Source organism: Callorhinchus milii, unplaced genomic scaffold (genome assembly GCF_018977255.1).
Source record: "Callorhinchus milii isolate IMCB2004 unplaced genomic scaffold, IMCB_Cmil_1.0 Scaffold16, whole genome shotgun sequence".
In the NCBI taxonomy this organism is placed as follows: domain Eukaryota; kingdom Metazoa; phylum Chordata; class Chondrichthyes; order Chimaeriformes; family Callorhinchidae; genus Callorhinchus; species Callorhinchus milii.
This window is the reverse complement of record NW_024704757.1, coordinates 8519730-8534531: the sequence shown is the minus strand read 5'-3', so window position 1 is coordinate 8534531 and position 14802 is coordinate 8519730. Positions and strand designations below refer to the sequence as shown.

The 14802-nt window shown below is 38.4% G+C and overlaps 1 protein-coding gene across 1 annotated transcript in view; it reads left to right on the top strand.

The window, feature by feature from the left end:
• LOC103178691 (transformation/transcription domain-associated protein) overlaps positions 1-14802 on the top strand; it is a 131383-nt gene that overhangs the window by 56006 nt on the left and 60575 nt on the right. The window contains exons 41-47 of the mRNA XM_042341166.1: positions 2222-2435; positions 2525-2650; positions 6076-6222; positions 8022-8221; positions 9461-9582; positions 10326-10539; positions 11340-11519. Of these exons, the coding sequence (XP_042197100.1) occupies positions 2222-2435; positions 2525-2650; positions 6076-6222; positions 8022-8221; positions 9461-9582; positions 10326-10539; positions 11340-11519 (1203 nt within the window). The remainder of the gene's footprint in view (positions 1-2221; positions 2436-2524; positions 2651-6075; positions 6223-8021; positions 8222-9460; positions 9583-10325; positions 10540-11339; positions 11520-14802) is intronic.

The following is a 14802-nucleotide window of genomic DNA, read 5'->3' as shown; positions in this document are numbered from 1 at the left end:
GAATTTTGTACAAGTTGTGCATTGTGCTAATCTCTTAACATGTTTTGTGCACTAAATGAATTTGCGTCTTTAAGTTTGAACAACTTTAGTTCGTGTCTTGATCAAGCACAAAAAATTATGATAGTGATTGCTCCTTCAGCCCTTAGAATAGTACCAACTAATAACATGTTGGTTCGTAAAATAAATATACGGCTCAACGTTAAATTAAATTTTAGGTCGCATTATTTAATTAATTGTGCTTGTTCTAGTTAAGAAAATAACACATAATGGGGTTAAAGTGACGACTGCAACAGGAAATCTCAAATTTCAATCCATTCTAGACTTTGAGATTGCTTCATACTCTGAAACAAAGTCCAGACTACAATTTTTCTGCAGAACATAGCAATTTAAAATCATGTACTTTTGTTTTGTAAGTTTCCAATATTGTGGGGAATTACTGTAGACAGTGAGGGATCTTACTGTTCAATTCTAATGAGCAGAAACTGAAGTTTAATATATATTATAATACTTTCTAGCTCACATGCTATTAACATTGGAAATAGTCAGGATTTTGTATTTGCCTTCAAACACTGTAATATATAGATGTTTCTGGGGAAACAAAACAATATTTGGTGTACCATCTCAGTACCTTTTATAAATGCTTCATAATATTTCAAATGCTTTACAAATATCTTGCCCTCATCAAACATCAGACTCTAGAGATGAGATGTTAGAATGTCTTTATTACTGTAATAAATACTGTTTTATTGAATTTAATTGCTCTTTGTTTATATGTTAAAATGAGGCTGTCCTGAGGTAGGCAGTGATTGTTTTGTATCTGTTAGCACTCTACAGTCATCAATAACCCGTTATCTAAATGATTTTAAAATGCTGAACTTAATAGGGTACTTTGTTTTTCTTATCAGTCTCTCAGGTGACCATTAATTTTGTTCTGTTTATAAGCTGTTTATTTTCTTCCACTATTTTAGCTTTATATTATTCATTGACCAAGTGTGTAAGTAGTAAATCCCCTCCAAAACGTTTGGCAGTTCAGTGTTCATACACCCCTAATTGTGCAGGAACAGCCTAGGGTGACTTGCTCACTGATCATTTTTTTCCTGTTTCTGTGGAAAAAATCCCTTGCCTCCATTCAGTAGCATCTGTAATAGTAAGGCTGGGATTCTGAACTCACTGTAGGAAATAGGTGTAAATCACTGCTTTATGACGCAGCACACTGGAGCTTCAGCTTGCTGAACCACGTAGTGTTGGTTTCTTCTGATATTAAACCAGCTGGAAATTGTACTCTGACATGCAAGGCATGTGCATTTGGTAAGATGAATGATCACAGAACACAGTTAAGGTAGCATTAACTAGTATGTAAGATCTCATNAAAAATGAGAGGTGCTGTTTGAAGTACAATATTTGCTCAGTTGGACCTGCATTACTAGAGATTATTATGCTTTAATGGGAAGTGATTGGCACTAAAAATACTACTTATGGTTTTTTTTAATTTTTAGAATTCCAGAATCATCCTTCTGTTTCAGCTCTTGAGGTTTGAACTGGAGCATAAATCAGAAGCAATAAATAGTGACATTTTAGAATTAATGTTGTCCAATTTGCAAGTCAAAGTTATCATGCTGCTTGAATAATTGCATTAATCCATAGGTGTACTGTACAGCACAAAAAATAGTTGCCGTTATGCATTTTCATATGCAGAATGCGTGGTTGAGCACAGCTCAAATGAGGAAACCTTTAATCTTGCTGGCCATTTGGTGTTGCATAATTTGCATTCTATAAGCTATAATTAATATTTTCAGACAATTTAGGAAAACCTGAGCCTCAGAACAAGTGTAAGAATATATCAATTATTTGATCATTTAATTTCCCTCTTGAAATTCAGATTGCTGTGTTGTCTTTGCCAAGGTTATCTTACAGTTTGCAGCATGATTTAAAGAAAATTTGCTGCAGCTCACAACAGCTATTCCCAGGAGTACAGAGCCAGAAAAATAAGCCATTTGTGCTCGGTATTCGTTTTAGTAATCTCAGTTAAATTACAATAGTGTTATCAGACTGATTTACAATTAACGGATTTAAATCCAAATCTGATTGCTTCACCAAATCTTTTGTACCTTCATCAAGTAAAGCATTGAGTAAAATAGCCTTGACAGCCTTGTTATAGTCGGTAATAAAATAACCTAAATTCATTTTTAATGCTTAATCTTCTTCCTATTTATTACATTAGGAACAACCCAATCAGGCAAACATGGCAAACATTTGCACTGGACTAGAGGTGCTAAGTTTTTTGCTGACAGTCCTCCAGTCCCCAGCCATTCTTAGCAGTTTCAAACCTTTACAACGCGGAATAGCAGCTTGCATGACTTGTGGCAACACCAAGGTCCTGAGGGCTGTGCACACACTGCTGTCCCGCTTAATGAGCATCTTCCCAACAGAACCAAGTAGGTGCCTTATTTAAATAAATAAAATTCTCTTCCTTGTCCACTGTTGGGTGTGTGGTGTACATTTTGTTCCTTTCTCTTTTTAATAGGTACATCAAGCGTGGCTTCTAAGTACGAAGAGCTGGAGTGCCTTTATGCCGCAGTTGGAAAAGTGATTTATGAAGGTCTCACAAATTATGAAAAGGCAACGAATGCTAATCCCAATCAGTTGTTTGGTAAGTCATTTTTAAGAACTTTTGAGTGATAACTATATTTACTGTATTTAAACTGAATTAATTATAATATTAGGGGTGAATTTGGGTGAGGAGGGCCAATGTAAACTAAGATAACTGAGAGAGGAAGGTCACTTTGAAAAGGTGGCAGAGAAACGATTGCATGTTGTAACTTAGTGGGTACATGCCGCCTTGGGTTCAAATACGGACGGACCTCTGGGGGTTTCATTTGAGTCTAATGCATGAGGTTAATGACACTCATTCCATTTGCTAGCAAATTCCATTTGCAATGCATTGCCTGAAGCTCGAGAAAACTTAATGAATTGTTCCTAAAAGCATTTTCCCACTGCTGAATTGTGTTTTGCATTACTTTTAAGGAACGTGTTGATAGATGACTGCTTTGAATATGTTGTAATGCAGAAAGTCAGTGTGCCTCAGAAATACTAGTCACTTATTGATTCCACTAAAGTGTAATTGCACACCTCTGCTTTAATGGACGTAAATCGGTAAACTGCTGCTAAAAGTAAAGCGATTATGCCACAGTATGTCTATAGTTGCCTTTTCGGGACAAAAACATTTTAATTGAAATTAACTTTTCTCTTGTACAGTTATCTTTGCACTATTATCTTCATTGCTTTCCAGCTTCTTTGGGTTGTTAATTATTTTCGTCAGTGCTTTTCAACATTGTTTCTTGAATGTTATAGGCTCACTGTACAGTGTTTCTGTACCCTTGAAATCTTCCTGGCCACTTATTGTATATCTTTATCATCTTCATTGGCTTAGATCTAGTTTATAAGCCAATGAAGGTGACAGAGAAACTATTGCACATTGTAACTTAATTGTGCTTAGTGCTTATTTTTTTAATCTATAGTATACATTATAAATTATATCTTAAATTTTTTTAACAGGTTATAAAACTAGTTTTAATTTAGAGATTTCAATAATCATGTAAAACATTTGAATGTCATCTTGGATATTTGATGTCAGAATCTTGTTGATTGAATTAAACTTTACAGTAATTTCTTTGGCATTTTCACTCTGCTGTTAAATATAAGATGCCTATCTCCTGCAGTTTATGCACCTCTATGCCTTCAGCCACTGACGTGAAATATTGCAGTAGCGCTTGTCATTTTGGCATGTATATCCCTCTTATTCTGGCAGTGAATTGGTTCTGTCAGTAAAGCAGGCATGAAACGTCACAACAGGTCACATTGTATTCCCTAAATAGCGACTGTCCCTCACTATCCAACTTTGTAATCGGTAGAGGCAGATGTAATTTTAGTTCAGGAATTGGCAATTTGTCAGTTGTCAAGTTGCTTGACTCTTGAGTGTCCAAGTAAGCCACTTAGGTAACCTGTGGTGTATAAACTTTTGAGAAGGTTTTAGCCTAAAGATACAATTGGCTTGAGTAACTACTAATCTTCTTAGGTGGATAGGTCAATGATGCTGACTGTTTGAGTTTAATTTAACCTGTGAGTTGAAGCTTCCATTTAACTTATTTAAGAGAAAATATTATTTGGCACTCATTGACACAAAACATTCTAACCATAAAATATTTAACTTAGTTTATGTGTGTGTCTGTCAACAATTCATACAGAACACTGCATCAAATCACAGTCAGATCTTGCTAGATTATGCCATTCCCTTTGGTAAGAATATAAAAATATTTTCCGCAAAAACTGATTTACCCCCAAAACACCCTTGGTTAATTATAACTAAACCACCATGTGGCCAATCATTTATGAATTACCATTAATCCATTGAGGAAATCTTAGTTCTACCAAAAATCCATTGGTGGGAATCTCACCAGGAGTGTAAGAGTGTAAGCGAAGTGTCTCTGTGTCTTGTCTGTCTGTGCATCCGCCAATAGCGTAATAACCGATTGATGTAGAGACATGATTTATATCTCATCGGAAAGGTCTTGCTTGCGTGAGTGTCGGTCATTTTTTTTTCAGGAAATCGTTGGTGAGCTATATTTAAAAAATGCTTTAATTAAGCCCAGAGGAAAGCACACACCCTTCTAAAGAGATATGTTTATACTAATATATTCTGCAACAAATGTTTGGCAGTTTTTTTGCCTTGGAATAACTCGAGGACCTGTCGGATCACTCAGTAAACCCCTTTGGTTAACGTAACTTTGATAGGAGTCCTCCCACAGGAGTCTTCCCAAAAGGAGTCCTCTCACAGGAGTCATCCCAGCTGAGTATAAATATGTCTGTGTGTCAATTTACATTCCATATTGGTTGCGAGCGAATTTGCAATGGGTATTTCTCTCTAGTATGTAATAGAAAGCTGAAAAAGTCATATTTTCTTGCCATGTTTCTGTGTCAGATGCTTAGACAGATATTGCAACTTTGGTGTTTTGGTTTTCATTACAATTTCAATGTACCTTGAATGCTGGTTGTATTTAGTTTTTTTAAAAAATATATAAAATGGGAAGGAAGAAAAGAAACTTATATTGATTGTAAAAGTGCTAGCTAGATAAGCTAGCAATGGATATGTATAGATGTGTGCAAAATGTTATGAGCCTGGATGGCACAGTATACTTTTACCTCCAGTATTTTAATTGAGCTTAGTCTTATAGTTCCAATCTAGCTCAGTTTTATAGGTTGAAAGCCTCCTATTTCTACTGCCTAAAGGGCTGTGAAACGAGTAAGTTTATGGGGTCTCCCAATGGGCACAAAGCTGCTCATAATTTAGTACTAATTGATACTAAATTTGTAGGCTCACTAAAACAGACTGTAATGATGGTATAGGAAATGAAAATGTCACATATCCATTCCCACCTCTGCAGTTCCTCGCTTGGCTGAGCATACAAAGTTATTTTAAAAATCCTCATCAGATTTGGAAGTTTATACTGGTTCAAAGCACTCACAACAAACGATTGTATACGTGTGCGGTATTCCAGTCAACCATGCACAATTCATTCATGAGACGATAACTTGGAATTTTTTTCTTGATTAATTCCCTGATTGGATTCTTCTGAGTATTAACAGGATTGTTGATGAGGAAGGATGTCTCCATGGATAGTATTTATGCTGCTCCTTGGCCATTTTGGCAGGAGATGTGCTTGAAATATGTACCCCAAGGGTCACCCATTATCTTACACCATTTCCCTGTCTTCCTAAATACCTTGAGTGAGTGACGAACCTAGCCTTCAGTCATGAATTCATGACCATACTGAGGTGCTAATATGACCACATCATATCACATTATATTCATTGTACCACATATCCACTGGGATGTCTAACAGCTTTGCTAAAAATAAGGGAATTAACAAATATACAACTGTGTGTTTCATTCATACGAGTTTTATGATGACGTCAAAGCAGATAATTTGTCATTTATTTTCGGAGTCAGATGGCTTTATAATTTACTGGAATATTTGGAGACTTCTAAATTTACTAAATCATATCCTCCAATTTCAGGTACACTTATGATCCTGAAGTCTGCCTGCAGCAACAATCCCAGCTACATTGACCGCCTCATCTCTGTCTTCATGCGTTCCTTACAGAAAATGGTGAGAGATCATCTGAATCCACAGGCATCACCAGGAGCATCTGAAACAAGTACAGGTAATAACATTGATTTCAGTATAGTTCTACTCAATGAGGTCAGAAAGAAAATATAAGTTATTTTCTCATAATTCTATGTCCCAACTGCAATAAAACTAGGCTTATTGCTTCAGAAGAATTCCAGAGAGCTTTCAAAGCTTTAATGGTTTATAGGTTCTTTCAGGTCAATTTGATTTATGGGCCAATGTGATCCTCTTGTTGTGATACCAAAGAAATGGAAAAGTAGAGAAAGATGACTTGAAACATTTTTTAAATTTGTAAACATCTTCTATAATGTGTACTTTCAGCTGTTGAATGTTCATGGATAATGAGTTGTGTTAGCTAAATGTATTGCCCACAGAACCTATGCAAACCGTACTTTCTTTCTGCAGGGTACAAAATAGATTTGAACAACCAACAATAATATGTTTTGATAATGTGAGTGCATTTATGACAAAGTGATACCTGCGCAGTAAGAGTGCTTACTGCTTGAGCTCTGAAAATGATAGCTCAATGCAATTTTGCAATATTTAATGTAATATATGTGAAGTGTCCATACATTATTTAGTATAATAAATATAAATGTTTTACTGAAATATTTAAACTATTTTGAAATATTGGACGTTTTAAAATAAGAGTAACTGGAGGAGTTCATGCTGGAAGTTCTGCGGAACTAGCTATTTCAGGTGTTGCTGTTGAGTGCTCGATACACCAAGAATAAAATAGACTGGAGGAGAGGAATGTATTTTGCACTTACTGCTCTATATTTTGTATATTTTGCATATAGCTCTTGTATTTTTTTACATTATTACCTTGAAAGTGCCATATGCACCATGAATTTGGAAGCATTTCTCTTCTCTTCCTCTTAGCTACCCCTCTCCACCCACCCTAAGCACACATTCCTCGCCATTCGTGGGGTTTCTGAACATGAAGCGATAGTGTTCTATTTATATGATGTGTGATAGTTTCTTGGCTGTAACAATCGATTAATAAATGTAAAACATTTTAGACATCTTAAAACAATTAGTGCTGTCAAAGCTTCTGAACATCTCAAACTTTCCTAACACTGGTGACGGTGCCCATTGAAGGTGTCTTGGTCTAATTCAATATATTACAATTATTCTGGCATTTTTGAAGGATAGTTTCTTTGACATCAAGTACCCCCTGTGACTTCAATAAGAAGGCAATTATACTAAGCTTACTAATTTGTGTTTCTTTGCCAAATGTGTGAAAATGTCCAAACAAGAATTTAATCTGTCGAGTGCTAATTTGCTTCTGTGCTTCATTACCATAGGTCTAATTATCGAATCAGACATAACCTTGAAACTGCTAAAATTTTACCTTCTAGTGCTAGTGCTTAATGTCAGACGTTTTTGTGTATAGAATGTTGGCTCCCATTGCCATTTCAAATATCAGTGTCTTACTATATAATGCATTGGATAACTTTTCTCTCAAGTGGACTAAAAATACCAACCGGAAAGAAAATGTGGCTTTCTAAATTTGCTCACCAGTAATACACCATTAGATAGAGTTTTTCATTAAACATATTAGCATATTTGAAACAATATATTGTTTTAAGAAGCATAAAATCTACCATTCTGACATTTTGGGTTTACAGGAAATAATGATATCGGTATTGAATAATTTTACATCCTTGAAAGCATAAAGTGGTCAGTCTAGTAGAAGGGACGAGCTTGTCTGCTATAATATTTGGCCTTGTAGCACAAGGGTACTTACTGCAAACTGAACCAGTGTTGCATTTGTGTTTTTTTTAAATCTGTTTTCTTTGCTCTAAGAAGATGATGTGTTTTTATTTGAAGTCACTGTGGAGCTGATCATGTTGAGTCTGGATCTTGTGAAAACACGACTTGCTGTGATGAGCATGGAAATGAGGAAGAACTTCATTCAGGTTATCTTGACTTCTCTCATTGAGAAGTCACCAGATGCCAAGATTCTTAGAGCTGTGGTAAAAATAGTAGAAGAATGGGTGAAGAATAATTCCCCAATGGCAGTAAATCAGGTAAGGACCCTTAACATTAGAGGATGTACTTGGTTTTAATTAGTTTAATTCAGTACAAGATAGTTATTTATTCTATCATAACCTCTGCAAAAAAGCTGTTTCAATTTCTTATGTACTTTTATCAATCCACCTTAAATAAACTCACATTTATTTTATTGTGGAAATATTTTCATTCTGCACAGACTTTGCAGTAGTATCGAGGCATATAGACTGAGATAAAAATTTGTGTGGCAATTGAATGTTGGGCACCACAGTCACCAAAAGAGTTGCTAGTGACTCTCCCTATGATAATGCTGTGCCAGTGATTGTGATTCTGGTACTGATCTGGTCATAGGAGTAGTTTTTGGTCCTAAAACTCTTAAGAATCATCATAAAGCCCAGCTACAAGCTATGTTGCCATTTCACTTTGAAAATTTTTAATAAGCTTCTGTGATATTCTAGCTTCATGACTTTCAACACAAAGTCATTCGGAACCTTCTGTGAACATAAATGTGGGTTACAAAAACATGTGTTAATGTATAAACTTCTTTAGTTCATTTAAAGTGGTTTTGATTAATGCGAAGTTGCAAAACGATACCATATAATGAATTCAGAAAAACACGAAACAAATGATTCCTGTAGCTCAGTGATTTGTGCACTTGAGTCGCAAGACCTGGGTTTGATTCCCTAGCAAGTTTTCTTATTCCACACGCCGCTGTTTACCTAGCAGTAGGTAAGAACCCAGATGTTAGTCAGGTGGATCGCTTTTCTGTGGGTAATAATCCCTTTAAAAAAAATTTGGTTCGTCAATCCATGGCTGTTTGTGGAACACTGCTATGCGCAATTGGCTGCCGCGTTTCGCCCCCATAATTTGCAGTCAATTCACTTTGCAGTGTATTCGGTGAAGCGCTTTAAGATGTCTCTAAGACACGATAAAGCGCTATATCAAATATGAAGGATTGCCATTATTTACATTCTTCCTGAAGGTGGAACACAAACAGGGTTATTGCTCCAGGAATCTGGCAGTCCTCTGGGATCTGGCCATTTATGTGAGTTCAGACAAATAGTGCAATAGTCCAGCACTCGTCTGCTGAGGTTGTTGCCCACATTTGACTGTTTCAGTCTCTTGGGTTTCTCTTGGCATTTGTTGTTTTGTTATAACATGTTCATTAACTTTCCTAGTTCTCAAAGTTAAGCATTTGAAATCTCTTTTCAATGTACTGAAATGGACAAAATTAATCATTTCTTCATTCTATCCAGACACCTACACTGAGGGAGAAGTCAATTTTGCTGGTTAAAATGATGACCTACATTGAAAAACGGTTTCCAGATGACCTTGAATTAAATGCCCAATTCTTGGACCTCGTTAACTATGTCTATAGGTAATTGTAGTAATTAATCAAAAATTACATTTCATTAGTTCACACACTTGTGTCTTTGCACAAAGCTCTTGTGAGGGCATTCAATTTATATGCAATGCAATTCAATTGCAAATGCAATGCCTCCCCCTCCCCTCCTCATTTTCTAATTGATGATCAGTAAAGGAAAGGTACATAGTTATTTGTTGTATGTCCATACAGGTTAAAATTAGCATTAATGTGCAATGCTTTACTTGCCAAGGTAAAACAGATCGGCATTTCTTTTTCCCTTTCACATTGTAAGTTTTAAGGTTCTTGTGATTTCTTTTAAATTGTCAGGCTTAATGTAGTGGTGTTTTTAATTTTTTTTCTATCCCCTTTAAAGATAAGGTATATTTTCACATGTGCCAACTGGTACCTCGCCCAAATGACCAGTTCTATGTGCGAGCCCAGACAGTGAGTGTCGGCAGATAGGCATTATAGCCTAACCTGATGATTTAGTGATATAATAGGCTGCGCCTTTATACACAGGACTATTGGTGAAGCCAAGTCAAATCAGTCTTGTCATTTTGTCTCCCATAACTGTTCATCTAAAATGCAAAGGGAGTTCTAAATGTAAATTGTATCTCCCAGAGGTGTATGTGATGATTTAGTATTTGCTTCTTCACAGAAGTTCTCCTTTAACTATCGCCATTCTCATCATTGCAACTGTGTGTGAAACTTCTCTTGGAGCACTTTGCTTATTGTACTCTTATGGCCATATACAGGGATGAAAACCTCTCGGGCAGTGAGCTTACTGCTAAACTGGAACCGGCCTTCCTAGCAGGCTTAAGGTGTTGTCAGCCTCACATTCGTGCCAAATTTTTTGAAGTGTTTGATAACTCCATGAGGCGGCGTGTCTATGATCGTCTGTTGTATATCACTTGCTCCCAAAACTGGGAAGCCATGGGTAACCACTTCTGGATTAAACAGTGCATTGAGGTAAGAAGAAAGGCTGCATATTGACTGAATTTCAAGATGATATTTCAAGTGTTGCAAATATTGTAGTTGATACTCTTACCTAAATAGGTTAGGAGTGTTGAAGAGTGGATGAGTAAATATTAGGCAGGTGATAATGAAGAATAGGCTTTCTGCAGAAGGGTTGTAAGAAAATGAAAATGATGAATTTGAGTAAGGTAAAAAAATCACAGAATGAAACCACACATACCTATAATGGGAATGAAACAATTTCATGACCAAATCAGTAGTAAGTCACTGAAATCTACAATTTTTTGAGCTAAAAATTTAACAAGTGACTTACTTTAAAAGACGCATTTCAGAGAAATGTGTCTCATTTTCAAATAACAAGCAGTGCCTGGCTCCTTTAAAACAAAATATGAAGCTGCCCTTCAATTTTCAGGATTCAGCTCTCACAACTGGACAGTGATGTGAGTGTAACCAGTGGATTTTATACTTTAAAATATCAGATCAGTAATGTAGCATGAATCCCTGGGAAGAGTCAGATTTTTGGTTGTTTGAAGCTTTGTTCTTCCATCTATTTAGAGCTGATTCTCTAATATTTAGATAAGCATTTTAAAATTCCCTGAGATTTCAGCAGTTTGGCACCCGAACACTATGGGGCTCAGTAACTCCTCCAGGTGAATACTGTTTAACAGTGGAATCAGCAGTTACCATAAGATGAATGTTAGAATTGTCAGCACCAAATGTGCTGTGTTTAAACTATTTGCTGCATTCCTGACCATTGCTTGTCCTTTGTGTGCATATGTGTGTTTTTTCCCTAGTTACTTCTTGCGGTGTGTGAAAAGAATACTACCATTGGTACCAATTGTCAGGGTGCCATGCTCCCCTCTATCACTAATGTCATCAATCTGGCTGATAGTCATGACCGAGCAGCCTTCGCCATGGTAACCCACGTCAAGCAGGAGCCAAGAGAAAGAGAGAACAGTGAGAGCAAGGAAGAGGTGATTTATTTTTTTTAACGCGTTGAACTGCACAGACCAGTGAGGTTTGGAACAGTTGGGTAAGCAAGATGCTTATTGATGCTGGAGGATGAATCAAACACACTGGACACAAAGTTAACATAATTCAAACAGCAAATCTGCAGCAAAGAAGTGAATGACCATCTCAGATTTTATCTTTCTAAGAAAATAGATTTCTTGACCCAAAGTACTATTAATCATCATCAGACATTTTTCAAGTAATTATTTAGGTATTGTGGCAAAATATTTTTTTTTCGGTAACCCAAATGTCATATAGCCTAAGTTGCCAGTAAGTAGCAGTAAACCGAGTGCATCTACGTTTTTGTTCCTGGAGCGGACAGAATTTTGTATGAGCGTTTATTTAAACCATCTTGGTATTTTAAAGAGGCTAAAATGGAAAAGGTTAGATGATGAGATCACACATCTAATGGAATAAATACCCTCTTTTTGTATATACAGACCGTTATAATATGATCGTTTGGGTCTATAAAATCAGACAGTACAATACAATTTCCATTTACAAATTAGCACGTCGGGAGGATGTCCTAAGGTGTTGGATAGTACAGAGCTGTTGTAAGCATTTTCAATGGTTGAGATACTTAGAGGTTTTCTGAGCCTGCACAATATGGGCTAGAGGCTGGAAGTGTACCGTACTTGTAGTATACTGTTGTTTAACACATGAGCCAAAGCTGAAAAAAATGTTTTTACTCTATAGACACATGGAAGGGAAAAGAGGCCAAAGTATAATATATGAAGAATAGCGTCTCTATAACATTAAATCATCTCCAGCTGTTCATTCAATGCAGTGCCTCTATTTAGAAGGTGGAAATTTAGAAGGTGGAAGGAACTAATGCCAGCAATTCGCTACCAAATGTATGGTAAGAATAGTGGTTTAGGCAGAGTAAATTTCACTACTGATATCACCCGGAGGAAATGGTTTCAAAAGCAGTATGATTCCAGAACCAGGTTGCAAGCTGGTTATGTGCATTATACTGAAATTAGTTTTCCAGTTTCCCCAATGCAAAATATAAATTGTGCTTCCCTTTCCATTACTGCTGTACAGGTGGGAGTATTATTGTTTCACAATGTGCAAAACTAATGGATTGTTTATCACTAGCTGTACCCATTGCAGCTTTGTTTGCAACCAAAGGATCCAATATGGAATAGATTAACACACGGACAAACATTTCATACTCATCTAGGAAGACTTATTTGTACTCATCTAGGAAGACTTCTGTAGGAGGACTTCAGTGCTTTAAAAATGCAAATCTGTTGTTGTTGCCGCGGCTTAGCTTTGTCTGTGTTCTTTATTTTGTTCCCGCCGCTTGGCTATGTGCGTGGTCTGTGACAGAATATGCCACAGAGCCACAGTCAGCCAGCGTGGCCACCAGGTGTAACTGCAGGGTGTGCGTACATAGGTAGGTGCTCTGTGGCACTCGATGCCAAAGCACCACTTTGACTCGGTCAGGTGTAACTGTAGCGGAAAACAGAAAACTGAAAATAACTCATGAACGATAGTGCACACCCAAAAACAGATATACCCATGTCACACCCAGGTACAAGACCTTTCCGATGAGGTATAAATCATGTCTCTATGTCAATCAGTTATTGAGATTCTTCTTGAAGCACAGACAGACATTGTCGTTTTATTAGTACAGAAGAAGAAGATTGCAATTATACAGCACAAGCTCAATTAGAGCTTTTCCGGCCTTCATCTGTGACCCTTCTAAGATGTGATTTTGTGTGTCTCATTGGTCTCTATTTGTCTGACTGACTGTCCCAGACATGGATAGTATTGGGACGCAATGCTTTTCTCATTCCTTCTCATCTATACAATAGAGACTTATTGAAACAGACCCCTCAGGGTTTCTTTACCCGTAGCAATCAATTTGAGCTGTCACTGGCTCAGTCATGCTTAATCGCCTTTCTTATTGATTCGCTGATAACAACGACAACCAAATTACATTTGTATAGCGCCTTTCATGTCAGGAAGACGTCCCAAGGCGCTGAACAGTCAGTGTTTTGGACCCGAGCTGGGTGTGGGATTGGGGAGGGTGGATGGCGGGGGAAAGCAGGGTGATTGAAAGCACGGTCGAAGAGGAGGGTTTTGAGATGGGCTTTGAAGGAGGCAAGGGAGTGGGCGAGGTCGAGGACTATGGGATGGAGTTCCAGAGGGAGGGGGCAGAGTGGCTGAAGGCCCGCCAGGCAATGGTGGGTCCGTGAGGCAGGGGACGTAAAGCAGGCCGGAGTCCGCTGAAGAAAGTTAGCTCTCATCCAGAACTTGATGCCTGAAAGACATTTTGTCAGGACAGTGGTCCTGGAGTCAAGGGTGGAGGCAGAGAGGTACAGTTGGGTGTCATCTGCATACATGTGGAAGTTGATCAAGAGGGAGCACATAGATATTGAAGAGGAGGGGACCAAGGACAGAGCCCTGAGGAACGCCACATGAGACAGTGCGGGGGCTGGAGTAGAAACTGTTTGTGGAGATAAAGTGGAGGCGGAGTGAGAGGTACGATCTGAATCAGTGAAGGACAGAGCCGTGAAGGTGAGAGGAAAGGCGATGGATGAGGATAGACTAGTCAACGATGTTGGAGGCAGCAGAGAGGATGAGGAGGCAGAGGGAGCCCTGGTCACAGATGGACAGAATGTCAATTGTCACTTTGGCCAGGGCTGTTTCTGTGCTGTGGGTGGCAGAGAAACCCGATTGGAGGGGTTAGTGAAGGGACTAGTGGAAGAGGAAAACGCGAAGCTGGGTAGGCCGAGCGGGGACCAGGAGGTGAGAGTCACCCCGCCACCATGGCGGTTAGGTTGAGGGGTGTGATGGAAGATGTAGCCGAAGGTGTGACCTCTTATCGGGGAAGGTGTCGCCTGGAGTGATACAGGTTTCAGTGAGGGCGAGAATGTCGATGGTTTTGTTGACAGTGAGGCCTTGGATGGTGAATGTTTTGTTGGAGAGGGAACAGAGATTTTGTAGGCCGATGCAGAGGGGACAGTTGGTGGCAGAATGTGGGGGGGCGAGGTGTGGGATGGGGAGAAGTGTCACGGAGGGTGGGGATGTGGATGAGGGAAGAGAGGTTGGCCCCCGTGGTCAGGGACTGATGGGCATTGCGGTGAGAGTGGGGGATAGGACAGTCAGAGTAGCTGCTGTTGGCAGCCAGCGGCATCTGCCACGGTAAGCTTGACGGAGGATTTGCAGGCTGGAGTAGAGGGGGGGTGCTGTGGGATGGTCGAGCAGGGATAGGAGTCGGGGAGGCCAGTGGGAGAG